The sequence below is a fragment of the Pagrus pagrus genome (genome assembly GCF_965226575.1).
Source record: "Pagrus pagrus genome assembly, chromosome: 17".
Lineage (NCBI taxonomy): Eukaryota > Metazoa > Chordata > Actinopteri > Spariformes > Sparidae > Pagrus > Pagrus pagrus.
In genome coordinates, this window is record NC_140201.1 from 28,115,925 (window position 1) to 28,138,706 (window position 22,782).

Here is a 22,782-nt window from a genome sequence, read left to right on the forward strand (position 1 = left end):
TTTCTGTGAGACATTTACAAGCCTCAAACATTTTTAATACAACATAGCTGTAGTCTGGCAATCACAGGGCCACAACTGACAGGTACTTTTATTCCTGTGACTAACGTCCAACCTATGCCTGGTCTGTAATTTGAACAGAGTGTGGCAGACAGAAAAAGACAAAAGCATTTTCCTCCATCATGTCTCCTAATAGCATTTATGCTCTTGACAATGTCGTTTTATTTCATATTTAATAAACTATATCGTTATGTTATTTATTTTTTGAACCAACATCACAAGGAAAAGGCCAGATAGATAGATTAGAGACATACTGTATATATGTAATATCTCCTATCCTATATCTATATGTGTGTGTGTGTTGTTTTACGTTAGTGTACAGGTTTTTTTTTTGGTTTTTTTTATCTAAGACATGACTGTGGAGGATAGAGGAGGGTGTGGTCCTGTGGGTGAGTTTAGGGGCTTAGAGGTGGGAGTGCCTCCCCCTCTGTCATATAAATGGCTCTTTGTCAGAGTTTAGTGTCTCCACCAGTTTGCCAGGCTCTCAGGTCATCTGTCCTGCACCCCTTTGTCTCTTCCTCTCTACTTATTTTGTGTGCCCGCAAAAGACCATTAAACCTCTGCCAAAATGGAGGCCATCAAAAAGAAGATGCTTATGCTGAAGTTGGACAAGGAGAATGCACTGGACCAGGCTGAACAAGCTGAAGCAGACAAGAAAGCAGCTGAAGATCGAAGCAAGCAGGTGGGTGATAAACACAGATTCAAAACACATCAAGTTTCATCAAACTGATTCTTCCAGATATTCTTATCAAGACCTTGGGAGCAAATTGATTGCAAATGGAGTATATTTAGTAGTTACCTGTCTCATGAGGATATTATAAGTGAGCATTCACAAAAGTATAACAATCTTTTATTCATCCTGTGGTCAGAAAGAAGCTTGATATATATTTGAGATAGTATCTAGCAAAGGGTGAATGGATTTGTCCATATTGTCTTTGGACGGTCTCTTCAAACTATTTCTGGTGATTGCTTTGTGTGATGACAATCTGATCAGTCAATCAAATAGTTCTGCACAGGCCTTAAACTGATAACATATTCTGGTTTTATCTTGAAGACTCAATCCAACCAACAAAACTGAATCTAACTCATACCACTGAATTTGAGACCAACTGGTGACCTGTTATATTTTTGCTTTGCTTTCAATCATTGCATATCTACTTGTGCAAAATGACATGCAAAATGTAGCAAATAGAGAAAAAATGTTAATGTTAATGTTAATTTATATCAAATATATATAAAATATATATATCATATTATTAATTAGATTATAACCAAACCTAAACCCAACTGGAGCTTGAAACCTGATACTGTGTTGGGTTCAGTTTAGGTAGCAGTCTGATTAGGTTGGTACCCAACAGCCTCTAACACTTTACAGTGCTAGTATAACCTTCAAAGATTTGTAGATGTAAACCAAAACTCATCAAAACACAAGGGCTGTACACATACACAGCCAAAACAGCATAATTAATATTAGCTATGTACGTTTCTGCAAACCACGAATATGTTAAAACGTAACATTTCTTTACGTTGCAACTTTACAGTTATTTAGGTTCAGTTTTCTTTTTTATGGTGTGGCAACACTGTGCTTTGGTCTGGTTAGGTTTAGGTACAAACACCACTTGGTTATGGTCCTGAGGTCTTGTCAAAACTATTCAGTTCTGTTGTCACAAACACAGCTGGAAATTGTCCCAAGGTCTCCTTAAAAATACCCGGTGGACTGACACTTACAAATGTTGAAACACAGACTTCAGGTCAGTCACTCACTTGGCAGCCCTCTTGCATAGTTGTAACTCCACCGCCATGCTCACCACTTCCCAAAAAGAAGTCGGGTCATATACATTTGAGATGAACATGATATGACACATAGTGTATAAATGTCAATATGGTTCTTATGACACACAAAATAAATGTATCTGTTTGCAGAAATGTCAACAACCAACATTTCTATCTGGTGACTGGGCTCATGTACAGTGCTGTGCTTTGTGGATGAATTACCTAACCATAACAAGAGTGGAGGGGAGAGGTTCATTTTTAACTTTGTTTTTAGGGGGCCATTGCAAAATTAAAAGAAAGCAGAAATCCCACCTCCTTCCAAGCTAGCTCTGTTTCCACTAGCACATGTTTCATCGAGTGATTTCTTCTTCTGCTCTGATAATATTCTGAGCAAAATGAATATCTACAATTTTACTTATTGGTAGAATTTTAGCACCTAAACTCTTTCAACATAAAACAACTATAATATCATTAGCCCTGAATAACTACAACTCCTACATCATTGGCCAAAACAGTAGCTGTAGTGTGTAGCATGACAATGTGATATGATGTAAAAAACAATGGGAGCAGATATTATACTTAAACATTAGTTCCCATCTCGTTCACTGTTCAGTAAAGTGGTACATCTTCTAAGTAGTCAGTGAGTATTCCCCTTTTACCTTGTCATTATCTTACCATTATAGTCACTCTTTTTGTGCCCCCATTATAAAGTTAAGCATCATCATTTGATGTGATTTCGCTGTTAAATTACTTTTTGCGAGGACGAAATGCTAACTACTGCTATTACCTCTAGCTTTCACCAAATTGAGATAAGAGGAAGTGGTAGCCTGATGTGACCTTTCAGCTTCACTAGCAGATTTTTGTGCTTGTGTTGTGCGTGCATTCACATCATGCTTTAACATGTTTTTCCTTAACCAGACAGGATACCCAGATACAGATTGCCTGTTATTGCCAGGTATTAAGTGAATTCACTTGGATGTAAGACACGTTGACACAGAGACCTGAGATTTACCACAATACAATAGAACCCTACTGTATGTGGTCCAGTCAGACTGGGAACCAAAACATATCTGGGTATCCAAACATACTTGGAACCAAAGTGAATGCTGAAGACTTCAGTGCACATGTTAACTGATATGATATTTTTGTAGGTACTAGTCACACTATGACTTACAATTAGTAGTTTTTACTTGATACACGTAAACAATGGTCGCTTAAACTGCAATGAGTTGCAGGATTACCTACATGGACCTGGTGTTAAGGATCAGGTAGCGGCAGCCACAGTCTGCCAGCTCCCACATGGCCGGACATGAAACCAGGACTAAACACAGTGTCCGACAAACATGGAGGCTAGTTGATGACAGGGAATAACAGAACCAAGATGGTTTTCTTGCTAGGCTTGGCTCCTGGCATCCTGGGGCTAAGTCGGCTAATTGGAGTGCTAGCTCCAAGGGGGTCATGCCTATGTTCCCACAGCCCAATGGTCCCACAGCCCTATGTTCCCACACTTTTTGGGTTAGGGAAGGGGAAGAGGTTAGGGTTAGGGAAGAGGAGGTGGTTAGGGTTAGGGAAGGGGAAGAGGTTAGGGTTAGGGAAGTGGTTAGGGTAGGAGCATAGGGCTGTGGGAACATAGGCATGCTCCCGCTCCAAGGCTAACCTAGATAGCACTAGCTAACTAGCTAATGCCAGCTAGCCACAGTTAGCAGCAATTAGTGGTAAGCTTACTTTCGCAACGAGTAAAACTCCCTAAATACTTGTTCACTGTCATCAAACTGACCTTATATCATTAAATGACATCGTAATGACGAGTCCAACTTGCACCACTGTAGTAGAAAAACATTCATGACACAATTTTAATGTAAAAACCAAGCACACATGACTGCATGTTAACACATAAAGCTAAATAGTTTCTTAAAGCTTTTTAAATTATTAGGCCTGCTGTGACATGTTTATGTTGTCTTGTTATTTTCAGGTAGTTATAACAAAGACATCTCAAACAATGTCAACTTTGCATTGAAAGTGACATGATTGACCAAATGACTTTTGATGAATACATTCATATACATTCATAAAGAATGCTTTGTGTTCATGACAGACCCCTTAAAATAAAGTGTTACCCCACTGCCTTTGGGAAAAGATACATGGTTACTGCACAGCAGTTTACTGTTGGGGTGGGGGTGGGGTATACTGTCTTACAGTATGTGCAAAGTTTTGAATGCTGATTTGACTATTATCTTGAAAGTGGGATGTCAATGAGCTAATGTAACTTAGCGTCAACTTTCCCAGCCATCTGTTTATGACAATTTTTTGTACAGAACAAAAATGTATTCCAAAGTTTCGCCTGTCATTTTGGTGCAAAGTTCACTCTTCGCACAGAGTGAGATGTTTTTTGACTGTGATTTTTGTCACCAATCTCTGCCATTGGAAGCATGTCAGGAAGTGATATCTTAATGGCCTGTATGAACAGGAAGAATTATTACTGCAAGCTTCGATAGACATATGTGTATTGTGTATTGACATGTGAGTATTGTTAAAAGAACGAACTCAAAAAATGGGACCATACCTTTGCATAAATTTCTATATTCCAGAGAATTACAATCACTGTTTTAAGCATGTGAACAAATTATCGGCTAAATACATTTTGAACGTGATATTGCTGGCCTGCTATCTCTGTGTTTGATCTCCCACATCAGCATGAAGACGAACTTCTGCAAATGCAAAAGAAGCTGAAGGGGACAGAGGACGAGCTCGATAAATACTCTGAGGCCCTGAAGGATGCTCAAGAGAAGCTTGAGGTGGCCGATAAGAAGGCTGCTGATGTAAGAAATACTATTCCCCATACACAGTTAACAATTGTTGTGATTAAGTCAGAGTGTGTGTCCTCATGTTGTCTCTACTTAACCCTTTTTTCCTTATATTAAAAACATACTCCTATGTACCAAAACAAAGACCAAGTTATACAAGGCAAATGTTGGGGTGCCTCTTTAGGAGGAGCAGTAGTTGATTGTGCATCTTTTCTTTTATTTCGAACTGATTAGGTAGAAGAACAAATAAACCCGTAAATATCAATGATTCTGTGCCTTCTTACACTGGCACACAGTGTGAGGCCCTGAGTTAAAGCTCTGAGAAAAGCTGTGGCGCTGCCAGTGTAAACCAAGCCTGGCTGAATCTCTGCTTCTCCCTTGCATTCCATTCTCATCATACCCAGCATGGACTCCTCACAGCTGTCGGGGGGATTCAGAGCCCTATTTTGGCCATGATGTCAGCCGCTCAGCTGTGAGCTTAACAATGGTTAAAGTCCATTTTGGTATCCCTTCCTCCCGGGTCACATTATCTGCCCATCTCTAGGCTCTCTGCTTTGGGAGAACTTTATATAACTAGCAAATAAGTACAGTTTTGTGTCTCACACATTTTGTTAGACTACAGCCACAAATAAAACATAGTCATTTTTTACACTGAACTGATTACAGCACGTGCACAATCAACTTCTACTGTCTATGGCTCCTGTGAACCCCCAACTATGTTGATATAAAATCATAAATTGAGGTAAAAGAAACATTCCAGCCTGTATTCTTCTGCCTGTTTTCAATTTTCATTCTCTAACACTCTAGTCCAGAGTCACTGCTAAAAAATCAATTTCAGAGTCTACAAATAGAAAGTACAGCTGTCAGCAAGGAACATTGTTCTGCATTCAAAAAGAGAAAGTGTAAATATTAGTGTGGGTCCAGTGGCTTTGTGAATCAAACAGATTTAACCCATAAGAACCCATGGTGATACGCTTGTAACAAACACTTTAAATGTCCTAATATGGGTCTGGGTTCTTATGGGTTGAGATCAATTTTGATCATCACCTGAACAGCTGTAGGTAGGACACTGATCAGTCTGCGTCATGTTTATCTGTGCCCAGGCTGAGGCAGAAGTGGCTTCCCTGAACAGACGTATCCAGCTGGTGGAGGAGGAGTTGGACCGAGCTCAGGAGAGACTGGCAACAGCTCTGCAGAAGCTGGAGGAGGCTGAGAAGGCTGCTGATGAGAGCGAGAGGTGACTTCTTGCTGTGATGTAATGATTGTTAACCTTCTTTGTGCATATTAGACAAGAGTGATGTGTACATCAGGGAAGGCTCACACTATTACCATGGTTCAAAGAGGTAGCCCCTTTGCACCGGTCCATTTTAAAGCCATTCGGATATTGAAGAAGAAAAAGAAGAAGAAAACCAATGCTGACCAATGATATGTCCCATCCCATCTCAGAAGGATAAGACATGGCAGTGTACACATATTTTGTTTGGTGTTCCATCAGTTTGCAACATATTAGTTGACTAATAACTTAAGTTAATTTCATTGCTGAAAACTATGACAAAAAGTATTAACTTTTTTAAAGAATGAAATTAAATTAAAAGTAACAATTAATAACTAGAACTGTGACAAAATGTATACGCCTACATTACTTGTCAACAAACAAAAACAAAACAATAATTTGAAATCAATCAATTACCAAAAGATCTCATTTGGAAGTGACTTTCGCTGTCTGACCTGTTATACAGAGGCTACCTGTACTGCCTGCATTTCTCTGTCAACGACTACAAAAACATGTAGGCCACCACACAAACAGTAACTTGGATGTCAAGTTAACATTACTTTAAGTTATATATCATGTTTTGTATTGAACAGAATGAGTTCCAGGATTAATCATCCATCTGAGCATCTCCTATCTAGCTAGGCCCAGACAATGAAGAGTATATTACTGAACAAATGAGTTACTCTAGCTTCTGAGTGATCAGCCATTCTGCTGTGATGAACACTGGTTACTGTAGTGATGCTAAGTGAGCAGAACGATAACAAGTGAGAGGCTCTGTTCAAACAGCCAGAGTGTCAAACTCAGATTATTGCTTTTGCTGTGTCCAGGCAGCAACACTGAATAAAGCAACAGCCGTCTTTTAAACAACCAAGTCTAAATATGGCCATGGCAGACTGTGATTGGGCCTCCCAGGGCCTTCATCACTGAGCTCACTGAGCTCACCACTGTAAAACAGGCTAGCTAGATAACAATAGCTACAGCTAAAGCTTTTCTAGGAGCAGCTCTGTATGATTCTTTCTTTTGCAATAACTGCACTTAAGTCCCCCTCTGAGTCAGCCAACATTTTTCAGCCCTATTTAGCCCAGTATCCTCACCTTCTTGTACCAGTAGGAGGATCAGAGGATCATTCAGACATCCTTTTTGTGAGATGCAACAAATTATCAAGTCAGCCACGTCACCAAAAAGAAAACTGGACACACTCAGCTCTGATTGATGGTACAAGAGGGTTATGTACTGAATAATTATGGTACTAGAGGAAGTTTTACAGTCTGTGAAAGTAGCCCTTTTCACACAGAGACGCCGCATTATCGCCGCAGCGGCGGTTCGCCAATTCTCCACCGTTGGTTGTTCACACAGAGCCAAGCAGCTCCGGCATAAAAGATGAACCAGTGTGTAATTCACACAGAAAGCCGGCGCTGCAGCTCCAGAAGAGGCGTGACGATTGGCGTCATGGTGATGACGTGTGTTTTTTTCAACGTGTTTCCCCGGTGTTTACCTGTTAATCTAAACATGTACGCGCTGACTGTTTATATGACTGTCATATGGATGCTGTTATAATGTGTTGTGATTGAGATCCTGACCCACCAAACATCCTGGAAAGTGACAAAGTTACTTTTTTCTCTAAATTACATAATAACATAATCGCCATCAGTAAACTGGACGCTGTCTGACTCTTTCACTCGCGGGGAGGGAGGCTGTTTTCTGGGGGGAAAGTTCACTGAAGTCTCGGTCGGGTGGACTGACCGTTGTGGTGATTTTTTTCACCGCGACAAACACTTGGTGAGTTTAAGTTTTTTGCCGGGGACAGACGCTGTTTTTCAGGCAGAAATGTGACGAAGAGTCGGTAGGACCGAGGCTGACAGACACTTCTCCACATACAACTGTGGTATTATTATCCTCATATAAGTTGCCAAAGACACGACCAGTTACTGTTGTTTGGTCCAGTAACGTTGCTTTGTGGGACATTTATCTATATTTTGTTGAGTGATGGACCTGTTTAGTTATCAGTGAACACCATCAGACCGACACACCCTCGCTCCGCGCCGCCGGCTTATCCGTTCACACTGGTTCGGTTCGCCAATAATGAGCCTCTGATACTACCTCCGAAGGCGCATCAGAGGCGGAGGGAAATTTCACCCTTCGTCGCATCTGAAACTTTCACACAGAGGCGGATGCGGAGAATTGCGGAGAATTGGCACAGGATCCCCGCATGCAAACGGCAGTGTGAATGGGGCTAGTATATATACTTGTGAGCATGCTCAGCGATGTTAGCCCTGGGGGTCCAATCACAGCCTGTTATGGCCAAATTTACACTTGGTTTGTAAGGCCTGATGCTACATTCAGTGATGTTACCTTGAGACAGAAAAAGGCAATAGCACAAACTCCTGTTCTCATTCATAAAAACAGGGCTCTAGGTAGGGGGTATAGGGTACATACTGTAACTCTTCAGTTTTAAGGGTACCGACCGAATAACACTGATACTACAGATACCCATTTGAGTTAATTTAAAGAAACTTGGGGCAGGATTTGTGAAAAAATAAACATGCATTTTAAGTTTTTTAATGCTAATGGGAGATGAAGCGTTCAAAACCAAAAAGAATGAGCCCACACACATATCTCTCCATTGCCTTGAACAGGCTATGTGCTGCATAATGTACTGCAATTCGGTGTCTGAATTTCGCGCGCAGTCTTGCGGACGTGACGTCAGAGGACGCTGAATGCACGTCCTTGGATACGGGAAGAAGACAAGCGCAGTGGACCCAAGCTAATGTTTGGGTAGTAATGGATTCTACTACGGCCAGCAAACGACCCACCACCACACAAAGTCCACTAAAAAGTAATACTAAGAAGATAACAAAGGTTTTATCAGTGGCATGTCCTGAGTCAAAACAATATTACGACCAAAGCTGGGCTGGCACCTGAATACACATCGGATACGCGTTTGACTCATGGAAGCAGCTTCAACTTGAATTGGGACTGAAAACAGATGCTGACATGGCTCATTTCCTAGTAACCAGGTAAGAAAACATTACAGGTCATGTTTAGAGCTTGATTTGAAAATCATATGAGATCACCGAGGACTCGGAGTGACCTAACATGCAAAGTAGCGTTAGCTGCAAACATGTAACTTAGTCCACCGCTGTGTAACACTGAATAGTTACAGACTGCGTATTTGGTCTGAAACCGAATAGTTAGAAATATGTCCCTTTATATATGGGACCGAAAGCCCAACCTGTTATCTGGGAGGTGACGTTAGCAGCTGGATGTAGCCACAGGCTAACGGTTTGTTTGTGTCTGTGTAGTAACATTTGCCACTTACACACAGCAATCCCGTATCAGAGACGATATTTCTGTCCCCCAATAAGCCGTCTTTGCTTTCACCTGTGCCTTTCAGACTGTAACGGTAAATCGCCGCGCTTGTGTGTCGCTACACACTGAGAGCCGGCTTCCCGGCTGCTTCATGTGTGTAGGGGATAAGGCATCAGCTGCACTGCTGTGAAGAGTTCATGCGCGCTCCCACACCGGCTTGGCTGATGGCTGCAGTTACCCTAACAGCCGCAACGGCCGTCGTGTCACTATTGAGTCTTATTCCTTGATACTGCCTCAAGTTCCTTTAATGGGAGCAAAATGCCGGTACCTGAGAGTTATCTTTTTACTGACATTTAAGAGAGACAGAGAGAGAGATGTCGACCCGGCAAGTCACAGTGAGTTGGGGTAAAACTCAATGCAATATTGATGATACAAAATACATAGCTGACCATGTGTCACCTGAGGAAACAGTCAAACATAAAATCTAACAGCTGAAGATTGTACCGTGTTTGACGGTTGCATGCCTGCAGCCACTGATGAGCTAGGAGAAGTTGCCGTTGTAGATAACTGGGACTTTTTTACTTGGTTGATGTTGTCTTAGCGTTTTTACATTGAGTGTTAGTCAAAACTCAGCTACTGGCTGCATCTGACACTTACAGAGTAAACACAGTTTGTCCAGCTGCTTCCTCCTTTGAGGCAGTGCTGGTCGTATTTGGTGCCTAACCCTAACCCTTTACAACTGAAATTCCATTTTTGTCAGAACATAAATAGTAAAGTACAGTAAAAAGGCACATTTGGGTACTGAAAAAAGGAAATAACAGTATTGGTTCAGCCACGGCAACAATTTACTGAGGCAAGTCTTTTGTATGACTGCACAGCAGAGGGACGTAGACGCTGTGTGGGAAATCACAGTGTCTATGTGGTGTGTGTGTGTGTGTGTGTGTGTGTCCACCTGTGACCATGGTAACTGTATACAACAAAGATGGTGACAGCTTTAGCCACAAAATGCTTCGAAGACATACAGTAAAACATGCATGACAAAAATTAGTCTATCATGTCACTGATGTCTTTAGTTTCGAAAATAAAATGACTAAAATGTGACTAAACCTAATTTTTCATCAAGCGACTGAATCCATGCAGATGCCAAAATTACCCATGTTTAATTTAAATTAGCACAGTATCGACTAACTGCTAATTCCTGACAGGCATTAGATAATTATCTTTTTTCCGCTAGTTAGTAAGTTATTCGTATTTTCATTGGTTTAGATGGCTATGGAAATACATTATGAAGATTACAGCTAAAAAAATAAATACAAGGAACCAGCTTTTCCCTTGAATTAAAGTAAGTTTGTTGCATGCTTTCTTAAAAGTTAGTTGATAATTGTTAAAAAATATATTTTCTGTCATTTACCAGTAAGTCTGGTCTGCAATGTACTTTTTTAGTAAGTAATAAGTAATGGTTTGTATGGGCAGAGGTATGAAGGTGATTGAGAACAGGGCTCTGAAGGATGAAGAGAAGATGGAGCTTCAGGAGATCCAACTGAAAGAGGCCAAACACATCGCAGAGGAGGCTGACCGCAAGTACGAGGAGGTGAGTTTTCTATTGTTGGCCACTGGAATCTGCAGTGTCCTACTGTCTCCAAGAAGTGAGGGAGAAGCTTTAATAATGCCGCAAAAAGATCATCATCTGATTTTTTACTGTGTATACTGCTGCAGTGGTGTATCTTTACATTACAGCAGTACTGACAATAATATAGTCATACATTCAGGTGCTCAAACTGACTTGTCCTCATAGTAAACAATCATTTTTAATGTTGACTATCAAGGAGTTGATTGTGTTTTTACAATTATTCCTGTGAAACTATATGATACATATACATATACCTTATAATGCATTTGTCCAGGTGGCTCGTAAGCTGGTGATTGTTGAAGGAGAGCTGGAGCGTACAGAGGAGAGGGCAGAGCTGGCTGAGGCGTGAGTATCTACATCAGGGAACCACCAGAGTTCAGATCAATGATCTGAAGAACCAAACCTGGACCTAGTCTTAATATCATTACTGACAGTGTGCTTACATTTGATTCATTAACAATACTGAGCATTAAAAACTTGCTTAAGCACCATGTGTAACTTAGATGCCTGATCTATAGATCTCTCTCTGCCTTGTGATGTCCCCTCATGTTATGCAGCACAGATGAGGGTTTAGTCGGAAATAGCCAGTACCAAAAGAGGAAAACACATTTTGGAACACAAGATCATAGTGATGGTAGAGGAAACTGAAGCTAGGCAGCATGTAATTCAGTGGACAGTGGCCATTCTGCATAAGTACTTCCACACTTCTACTTCCCAACATTTCAGTACATGTTGCTGTTAATGCTTCTGTACTTTTCTTTTAGACTACTTTTACTTAAGTGAAGGCCCTACATACTGCCTCCACCACTGTCTCTTTTTACAAGGGTCACTTAAAAATGTACACTTGTCACCACTGTTGACAGTTTTCTCCAGACTCATCCTATGTTCTTACTTCCACCTGTTTCCCTTCATCTTTCCATGACAATAAAATTACACAAGAAAATGTGCTGAGCTGGAGGAAGAACTGAAGAACGTCACCAATAACCTCAAGTCCCTGGAGGCACAGGCTGAAAAGGTAGGGCCAGAATACAGCACTCAAACCAGCATGGCACAGCATGCTTAAATTGTTCTGTCATGCTCCACAGAAAATAAAAAACTGCTGAGTGACAGATGGGATTATTGTAGGGCACAGATGGCATGACCTTCAGTCATAAAAACTACATGACTAGCTGTGACTGAAGTGGAGAAGCAGAAGCATAGCATTCAACTTGTAATTAGCCCAGATAAGTTATCATAATAAAATGTCTTTATGTAGATTGAGTATGCATTTAGATTCAAATTCTAATTTGATTTTTAAAATATTTTACTGTTTGAGTAAAATGCACATATCCCAACAAAAGAACGGAATTCAAATCCTTTTTGATGGGTTGTCAGATTTTATTCAACCTGACTATTTGTATGTGACATCACCAGCCAGGCATGGTAGATCTGGATCACACCAGGAGCTGTTGTACCTGATTTTGTGTCAGTTGAAAAAATTCTCATTGGGATATACTTTATTTACAAAAATGACATTGTACAAACAAAGATCAAAAGTCCGATACTGTGACGACTGGTGAGAGCAGGACAATAGGAGTCAGACGATGGAGGCAGAGCTGGTGCAGATCAACTATTTAATCACCAAAATCACATTCAAAGCTTTCAAGCCCATGAGGCAGCCAGGGCCAGATGATAAAGTCCCAAGTAACAGGTTTGAAGGAGCAACAACAGAGCAGCAGTAGACTCGATGAACTGACAGAGGCATTTCTGATACTGGTATCGGAATCAGAACAACTCTAGTGACAACACGTTCTCACTCCCAACTTATGAAATACAGCAGCTTTGTCAGTGGCCTAAAGCTTCAGCCTATGACACTACCTACCACTCTATCATCAGTTTTGCACATGCAGGGCTTCGCGGTCAAGTTAGCAACAATATGTAATGCGCAATGTCCAGTTAGACTTTCAAAATAGAGCTGACTGTTAATGTTGTGGTTGTGTTAGGCACAAAAATACTTGGTTAGGTTTAGAAAAATATCATACTTTGAGTTTAAATAACCATGTTATTTCATGTTACTTACATTGCATAAGTTGCGTAACATAAGTCACGTCACATAACTTAGGTGATATAAGTATGCCACAACAGGGTTCGAGTTATGTGGGTGCCATAGAGCTGAGCTCCCATGAATGCAGTATTATCCCAATACTTTGGGGGTCACTAATACATTACCAACAGCCATTATTTTAATCACAAATAATAATAATATTGAAATATTTTTTCAATGTAATGAGTTATTTTTACATTAATAATATAAATAGGTTAAAAGAAACATGGGGTGTGCACTGTCATACCTTTCCTTATTTAAATTATTTAAACTGTTGTGATCTACTTCACATAATTGTTTAAAGCAGTGGGCTGGTGTGTGTGTGTTTGTCAAAGTCATGGACATGGACCACGTAACCAAGTGAATTCACTAGTAACAGCAATATCCCAGACTCCCTTACGAATTGCGTGAGTTTAAGAGTAGTTGCACCATGAGGAGAAACTTGACAAAATTTGTGAAACAGCCACGGCAAATTTTAAATCATTGGTCCCCTCTTGTAAATTCAGCATTAAATGCACTAAATTAAGATTTTTCCTTCCTCGTAAAAAGTGTCAATTTGTCTCGGCATCACTGTAAAAGCTGTTTTTAAGCTGTGTTTAAAGTGCATTCTGTCTGCTTCTGTGTCTGAGGTGTGTCTTGCCTCCCATCAGCAGTTTGAACACAGTGATTCAACTGACTTCAACATTTACACCAAATTACTTAACATATTGACTTGAAAACATTAAATTATACTAATCTAGTAAACATTAACTAGGAGGCTACTTCTTTGGGGGAAAAAGAAAGTGGAGAAAGTCACCAGACTCCCTTTACAAAATGCTCAATTTTAAGAATATTTTTCTAAAATACTGCTGTAGATCAGTTTTTCATACTTACCCAACATCTGCATGCGTGTAATGTTTCTCACCACAGTACTCTCAAAAAGAGGACAAGTATGAGGAGGAGATCAAGATCCTGACCGACAAGCTGAAAGAGGTGAGAATGAAGAACTAGAATTGCCGGAAGATATGGTTAAACCCTCAATTTATATGTTTTCTAAATTAAAATCCATCGTACACCATTACACATTTCAGTAAGATGTGTTGTCACAAACTGCATTCTGTTCATGAGAATCTGTTGGCTCATATTATTGACTTGTGCTTTGTCATCTCAGGCTGAGACCCGAGCCGAGTTTGCTGAGAGATCCGTGGCCAAGCTGGAGAAGACTATTGATGATCTGGAAGGTACAGTGATTACATGTTTTCCCATTACTATGCACCGCAAGTGACTTACAGTAATTCATACATGCATACACTGATGGCATATCTTCACTGTCCATATCTTTAAAGGAGACTAAGATTTTTTTTGATTTAAGAACATTCTATATTTTTCTTCTTGTCAACAAATCCCATGTGCATAACCAAATCAACAATGGATGTATTCTATTAGCAAGTGGGTTAGTGGGTTAACCCTAACCCTTACCCAAGTCATTTTTGCTATTTTCTTTTATAAAGGTTTTTATCATATATATACATATACATACATATATATACATACATACATCCTTTTCTTTCTTTTGCAGAATTCCATGTTAAAGATCAGGCATACAGCATTATACATTTTAGCTCACGCTTGCAGGTCACTCATCTTTATTCATTGATGGCACAAATGTGACTGTCTCAATTCACCACAGGCTCAGTCAAATCTAAACACACAGACATCATACCCACCTTTCTGCAACAATCAATTAAAATTCATTCTTTACAGTGGTGTGAATGTCTGATGTCCATCCAGGATAGATTGTCATAAATCCAATAATTTCTTTAGATACCATAATTAAAAAGTTATCTTAATCCATCACATCTTTGCTCATAAAATAGACTGTCAACAGAATCTAATAGGGGGGCAAAGAGAGTTAGAGGGAGTAGGCCTGTTTAAAAAGGTGGGTTTTCAGATGGGATTTGAAGGTGGAGAATGAGTCAATGTTCCTGATGCTTGGGGGGAGGGAGTTCCAGAGACGGGGGGCAGAGCGGCTGAAGGCTCCGGCCCCCATGATAGACAGACAGGCAGGAGGCACAATGAGGCTGATAGATGAGGCGGATCTGAGTGTCTGGGAAGGGGTGTTGATGTGGAGGAGGTCAGAGGTATGGGGGAGAGAGGTTATGGATGGCCTTGAAGGTGTGGAGCAGAATTTTGAAGTCCATGCGGAATTTGACCGGAAGCCAGTGAAGCTAAATATGCTCAATATAATACACTACCAGACAAAAGTTTGGACACACCTTCTCATTCAATGTTTTTTATTTATTTTTTATTATTTTCTACATTGTAGATCAATACTGAAGACATCCAAACTATGAAATGTTTTTCAATGAAATATACAACAACAACAACAACAAATCAAAATGGCATTTGAATTGTAAGACAGCTGTAATTGTCTGTGATGGAGTTGTTGAATTGCACTGCGTTGACAGCTCCCTCCCATGTTTAACCTGAGTTTTAACAGGGTTTTGGTTTGAATTTCTACTGGATTGTGATACATTTTTATTTTTACATCTTTTTCTGTTCTGTCTTATCATAAATGCCCGATTTTCCACATTACTAATTTCAGCCTCTCTGTTCTCTTGTCCTTCACCACACACCTTGTCTGTGCTCTGGACATGCAGATGAGCTGTATGCACAGAAACTCAAGTACAAAGCCATCAGTGAGGAACTGGACCACGCCCTGAATGACATGACCTCTATGTGAGTACTGATACCTGTACGTGTGACGATACCAGTGACGAGAGTGCTTATGAGCCGCCAGTGTAACCCTTTTTATTTGGATGAATAACAATTTAATTGTACACTGATGCATCTGCCTGCTGTAGTTTCTAATATTTGAGAGGAACCAATAATCCTATGTTCTTCTCAAGGGGGGAGTCGGATAAAGTTATTGACTTAATGTGATACGTTATGTTGATGAAGGTTCTCAGTCATTCACATCATGGTAATTCTAAGTGCTGTATTATAGGCACAGAATGTGATACATTATTTTAAATCAGCAGTCCATCCTGCTCTTTGATTACAGTTAAAATTAATCAACATGACAGTTTACTAAGTATATCTTTGTACATCACAATATAAAAATGTATGCACGCTTAAAAAACCCTGATATGTTGCAACTTTCCGTTTCTTTAGGTTCAGTTTTCATTGTTATGCTGTGACAGAGCTGTGCTCATGCTTTGGTTAGGCTCAGGCACAAATACCACAAATGATCATGTTTTGGTTTAAAATACCTGTTTTGGTCACCACAAATGCATCTGGACATGTAATATGAATGTGATATGACAAGGTTGGTTGAAATGTCAGAGTGGTGCATAGCCTGATGATGTGAATGCATCACTAGTTTGCAAAAACGTTAAGTACAAAAATCTGATCCTGGCAACTGGACTGCCCGTTTCACCCCGTATGCAACAGATAATTTCTCCTTTCACTCATCATGACCTGGATCACTGATCAAAAATAAATAAATAAATAAAAACATGAGCATGCAAGAGCTTTGCAGCAGTCACAAATATATTTGCAAATTATAGGCAACAGTCATTTGAGAAATACATTTGCTCCCTGTGTGTACACTTTATGGAAATGGCTCCCCGCTGGCTGACACAGGAGGACTGAGAAACTCGTTGAATAGCCTTCCACTGACTTCTCGTGTTGCTTGCATTAATTACGCTCGTTAGTTAGAACATGCACTTCAATACAGTCTCTTGCTTTTTGTGTTTTCAGTTAAACATCCAAAAGCTCCACCATCCTGTCAGCCTGTGGTTTCAAGAGCAGCCTTTCTCTGCTGAACATCATCTCTTGGTTCAACTTTTTTCTCAGTCCCCCCCTTTAACTGTCTCATCTATGTTTCCTCATTCCTTTACTGCTGAACTGTTGAAATCTGTGTGTGCCTGTTGTACTTTGTTTTTAGCACTCAATGTATCTGCTGAATCTAATAGCTATTGTTCATTGTATGTTTTCTGTTAAAGGATGTTTTTGTCTGATTTCACTCTTCATTGCACTTCTGTATCAATTCTGTTCTCAACAAGTGTTAAACAAGGGTGAGGAGGCATGCTTGAGTTAATGGATCTGTGTCTGTGGCTGTTTTGTTACACTCAGTTCTTAATAGGTTTTTTTTTATTTAACTTTTTTTAATGTAGTTTGCAGTAGCGCTGAGCAGTAGGCTTTAAAATAATATGAAGATATTTTTAAGCTGTATCAGATCACAATATACTGGGCAAAAAAAATCAAATATCACGATATTTTTTACCAAATACCTCAATATGGAAATTGTTACAATATTGTAGGTATAACTGTTGGTACTTTATCAATCAGAATTCTCATTGTGTTGGTATTTTGTCAATCATCAGTAATGGGGATATAATGACTGGTATAATGCGGGTAAAGGCAGTTATCAGAACAAGTAGATTAGTCTGGTAAGTTCAGAAAATGACATCACTTTACTGTAATGCAGCCTTTAAAACCAGAAAACACTGATGTCATATCACCATATAACCATAACCAAAATCTCAGACCATACTCTCTATATATACTATCATGATAACAATAAAATATTAATATATTGCACAGCCCTAGTGGACAGTTTGAATTGTAGTTTAATAACAGTTTACAGTACGCAGTCTTGCACAGTTTGAGCTTGTTAAAATATTTTATGGTTAATTTAGTGATAAACTGCAAGTCAGCTCTAACAAATTGTTTGAAGAACTAATCTCGATATGCATGTAAGAGGGCCAAATCATTTATCCATCACAACCCAAAATCAATGTAAAAAACTTCCAATCCTAAACCTCCAAAAAATGGCAGTATCTTTATCAGCAATATCAAGAGGTCAATGAAAGTACAGTATATGGTTTTCAATCACCACAGTACCATCATTGTTATAATTATGTTTCTAGTATTTTGTCTACCCTCATGAATAGAAATGTGGTAAAATGGAAGTAGCTGTGGCTCTGCGTGTTGTCCAGTGATCAGAGGATTGCTGGTTCGACACCCCAGCCCCCGTGGCTGCATGTCGAAATATCCTAAAAGCAAGATACTGAACCTCAAATTGCTCCTGATGAGCAGGTCGGCACCTGCAGTATGAATGTGTGTGTGAATGGGTAAATTTGACAGCTTGTTAACACTTTAAACAGTTACAGTATAAACACTTAAACAGACACTGAGTTTAACTAAATACTGTCTTGTAGTACTCGAGATTGATCTGAGGACTTTTGAAGGTGTCTTTCGGTCTCATTCAAAGAGAACTTGGGATTTTATTTCAAGACTTAACTGTGGAGGTATCGCTAAATTGCCTGTGCACTGTCTGATTTATTTATTAACATCATTACTGCGCTTGGTTATAAATCCTCCTGCTTGAAGTAACTTGTTTCTAACTAGAAGTTTTTGTTACTGTTAATGGTTCTATCTCCTCCCTGCCACCCATCACACACACTCAAAGAGAGTGGACATGGAAGACATAAGAAGAAGCTATGAATGTCTGGAGTTCATCTGCAAATGAGCATCCAAAATAAAACACACAGCAGTATGTCAATTCTGCAATGAAATGGCTGGGAACACTGCAAACTGTAATCTGCACTTAGAAAGGAAACCTTAAGAAAGGTAAGCGTAAATGTAAGTAATGTTAGCAAAGCAAACTAGCACATTAGTGATCTGCTCTGAACAGAATCTCTTAATCCTTCACCAGAATTTTCTGTTGCTTGCCAGCTATTTGCCACCTAGCTAGGCGTGCACGCTACCTACAATAATTCAGTTACATATTTTGTATCTCGAGGGATGTAGCTAATGCAGTGTTAACTTTGTCCCACAACTGGTCCTGTCAAAATTGGTGAACAACTGTTGTTTCCATAAACAAGGAAGAGACAGACCCCAAAACTCAACTGGGTCAGAGATTTAGAGATGTGACTGCAGAGACTGGAGAGTGAGTAATGTGGCTCCACTTCAATCAACAATTACACGTTAAATCGGCTACTTTGCTTGGCTGTATGCACACAACACATTAACAGCATTCATTTGGAGTTGGAATATATCTATGGCAATAAGAGAGGTCAACAATGTGGATCAGTTGGAGAAGTGCCTATGCACATTTGCATGTTCCACAATTTATCAAGTTTGTTATAGCTTCAATGTGGGACTCACATTGGTGTGGTCCTGGTCTTGACCAGGCCTCGCCCTGCCTTGGTCATGGTCTTGACTCAATACATTCAGGTCTTTGTCATAACTCCGTACCGATTTAGGCCGTCTTGATTACACTGAAACACTGATCTTTCAATGTCTAATTCCCCACCACACCAGTCTCAAAAGGAAATACATCATGTTTGGCAAAGAAGCTTCTTTGAGGTTTATAATGAGTCCAGGTGACCAACGCAGTCAAATCAAATCAAATCAAATTTTATTTGTATAGCCCAAATTCACAAATCACAGTTTGCCTCAGAGGGCTTTACAATCTGTACAGAGACGACACCCTCTGTCCTTCGACCCTCGATTCGAGTGAGGAAAAACTTGCCCCAAAAAAGGCCCTTTTAACAGGGAAAAAAAATGCGGAAGAAACCTCAGGAAGAGCCACAGGGGAGGGATCCCTCTCCCAGGGCGGACAGACGTGCAATAGATGTCCCATGTACAGAGCAGATCAACGAGATCACAATGTATACAATTATAATAGATGGTTGACAGGAATGAAAGTACATGAAGAGGTATTACAGCAATAATAATGAAATGCACATGGAAATGTGACTACTAGTAATAACAGTAGTAGTGGTTAACGGTAAGGATAGTATGTAGTAATGCATTACAATAATAGTAGTGAAACGTATGTAACAGAGATATGACTAATATTAGCAACAGTAGTGGTGGGTGTCAGGCAGGGCCATGGCAGTAGGCGCATCCACGATCCACGACCCGGGCGCGGCCAGGATCCATGAGAGCCTGTAGGACTAGAAAGCACAAGGACTCCGGGGAAGAAGTGAAGTCAGTGACATGCAGAGATGGGGCATGTATACAGGCATAATGTATACAGATGGAGAGGAGAGGAGGAGAGAGAAGCTCAGTGTGTCATTTGTCCCCCGGACTGGGCCTATGGCAGCATAACTAAGAGCTGGTCCAAGACAGGCCTGGGCCAGCCCTAACTATAAGCTCTATCGAAAAGGAAGGTCTTAAGTCTACTCTTAAAGGTAGAGAGGGTGTCCGCCTCCCGGACCAAAACAGGAAGATGGTTCCACAGAAGAGGAGCTTGATAACTGAAGGCTCTGGCTCCCATTCTGCTTTTGGAGACTTTAGGAACTACAAGTAATCCTGCGTTCTGGGAGCGTAATGCTCTAGTTGGGTAATAGGGTAGTATGAGCTCCTGGAGATATGATGGTGCCTGACCATTAACAGCTTTGTAGGTGAGGAGAAGGATTTTAAACTCTATTCTTGATTTCACAGGGAGCCAGTGCAGAGAGGCCAATACAGGAGTAATATGATCTCTTTTCTTAGTTCCTGTCAGTACACGTGCTGCAGCATTCTGGACCAGCTGGAGACTCTTTTGAGACTTGTTAGGGCAGCCTGATAATAGAAAATTACAATAGTCCAGCCTGGAAGTAACAAATGCATGGACTAGCTTTTCTGCGTCTTTTTGGGACAGGATGGGCCTGATTTTTGCAATGTTACGTAGATGAAAAAATGCAGACCTTGAAATTTGTTTTATGTGGGAGTTGAAGGACATATCTTGATCAAAGATAACTCCCAGATTCCTGACGGTGGTGCTGGAGGCCAAGTTAATGCCATCCAAACTAGCTATATCATTAGATAATGCATCTCTAAGGTGTTTAGGACCAAGTACTATAACTTCGGTTTTATCTGAATTTAACAGCAGAAAATTGCAGGTCATCCAGGTCTTAATGTCCTTGAGACATGCATGGAGTTTAGTTAGCTGATTAGTTTCATCTGGCTTTATTGATAAGTATAACTGGGTATCATCTGCGTAACAATGAAAATTTATGGAGTGTTTCCAAATTATATTTCCTAGAGGGAGCATATATAAGGTGAATAGTATGGGTCCAAGCACAGAGCCTTGAGGAACACCTTGGTATACAGGGATGACTCATCATTAACATGTACAAACTGAAATCGATAAATAGGACTTAAACCAGTTTAATGCGGGTCCTTTAATGCCAATTAAGTGTTCCAGTCTCTGTAGTAGAATGTGATGATCAATGGTATCAAATGCAGCACTAAGATCTAGTAAGACCAGGACAGAGACAAGTCCTTTGTCAGAAGCGATTAGGAGGTCATTTGTAACTTTCACCAGTGCCGTCTCTGTGCTATGATGTGCTCTAAAACCTGATTGAAAATCCTCATATAAACTATTGTTATGAAGAAAGTCACATAGCTGGTTGGCGACTGCTTTCTCAAGGATCTTGGAGAGGAAAGGGAGGTTGGATATAGGTCTATAGTTGGCTAAAGCTTCTGGATCAAGATTAGGCTTTTTAAGAAGCGGTCTAATTACAGCTAGTTTAAAGGACTGTGGTACGTATCCTGTTAATAGAGACAGGTTGATCATTTCTAGTAGAGATGAGCTAATTAAAGGTAAAGTTTCTTTCAGCAACCTAGTTGGGATGGGGTCTAGGAGACAAGTTGTTGGTCTAGATGAAGAAATCATCGAAGTTAGTTGGTGGAGGTCAATGGGAGAGAAGCAGTCTAAATATAAGTCAGTCGGATCTAACAAAGATGTGCAGTCAATAATCTTTCAGTTTTTGCTCAGTGATAGGCCTATTAAAATACCAAACCAATGTATATTTTAAATTCCTTATAACATAATTATTAACTCCTATTAAGTCACCATGCAAGACTCATCTTGAAATTGCGAAATTTCTAAAATAAATACATTGTTCCACAAACATACTCACAATTACATCCAGCTTCGTTCATTGATATGTTTCACATACAGCCCACACTCCTCTGTCAAACATGGAGCAGAGACTTCCAGTGGGAGGTATATACCACCCTCTAGTCCTCACCTGTCTTGAGTCAACACGGTCCGACATCTTCCCTGGAGGCATTTGTGTACACTCAAAGGTAGGTTGACCAGACGTCCCTGTTTTCCAGGGACAGCCCCTGTTTTTGGTGTCCTGTCTCCGGAAATTACCCAGTTTTATAAGTATGCATTTTAAACAGGCCGCGAAGTGAAGTAATACTTTGTGTGGCAAATAAAAACTGTAGCAGAGCCTACCAGTTAACGTCTCAATCACGTTGGGCCTTCAGAGGGCGCTGCTCGCTGTCCTGTCTTCAACATGCTATGCTTAAGTCATTTTCAGTTAACATATTAATCTCTTTATTGGGAATCCTGGCACTGAAATTACACCTTACAAAAAAGGAGTATACTTCAACTAATCAAGTAAACATAAAGTCTACTTTATGTAGTAAGTACATTAATATCAATGTACTGGTAGTATACTTGCAAGTGCACTGTTTCAATACTTCTTGGAAATAAATTGGCCCACTTTTGAGTTTATGAAAGTATACTTCTGATTATACTTAAAGTGCAAGAGGTACACAACTAGTTTATATAGTGTAAGTGTTTTTGAGGGTTTTTTAGATTAGTTGGGGGATTCTGACCTTTATTGAGATAGGATAGTGAGGAGAGTCAGACAGAAAATGGGGAGAAAGGGGGGAAAGACATGCATCAGTTGCCACAGACTGGAATCAAACCCAGGCTGCTGCTGAGGAATCAGCCTTCATACACCAGGTGAGCTATCAGGGCGCCCCATACACCCAAGCTTTGTTTTGTTCTGAAATTATAATATGAACTATACTACAAGTGAACTTTTAGGTACAGTATACTGTTTGGTTTACTAGTTAT

General features: G+C 40.1%; 1 protein-coding gene across 5 annotated transcripts; it reads left to right on the forward strand.

Moving 5' to 3' along the window:
- Positions 1-537: 537 nt before the first annotated feature.
- LOC311272492 (tropomyosin alpha-1 chain-like) lies at positions 538-17,012 on the forward strand. Of its 5 annotated transcripts, XM_084378932.1 has the most exons (10): positions 538-739; positions 4,524-4,649; positions 5,738-5,871; positions 10,690-10,807; positions 11,121-11,191; positions 11,786-11,861; positions 13,839-13,901; positions 14,080-14,149; positions 15,569-15,647; positions 16,671-17,012. In XM_084378932.1, exons 1-10 carry the CDS (start codon positions 626-628, stop codon positions 16,672-16,674), a joined length of 855 nt encoding a protein of 284 aa, XP_084235058.1. In that variant the 5' UTR covers positions 538-625; the 3' UTR covers positions 16,675-17,012. The 5 variants fall into 5 exon arrangements, with proteins under 5 accessions (XP_084235058.1, XP_084235060.1, XP_084235059.1 ...); XM_084378934.1 differs by lacking the exons at positions 538-739; positions 4,524-4,649; positions 5,738-5,871 and adding an exon at positions 8,656-8,924; XM_084378933.1 differs by lacking the exons at positions 538-739; positions 4,524-4,649; positions 5,738-5,871 and adding an exon at positions 9,486-9,621.
- The last annotated feature ends 5,770 nt before the right edge of the window (positions 17,013-22,782 follow it).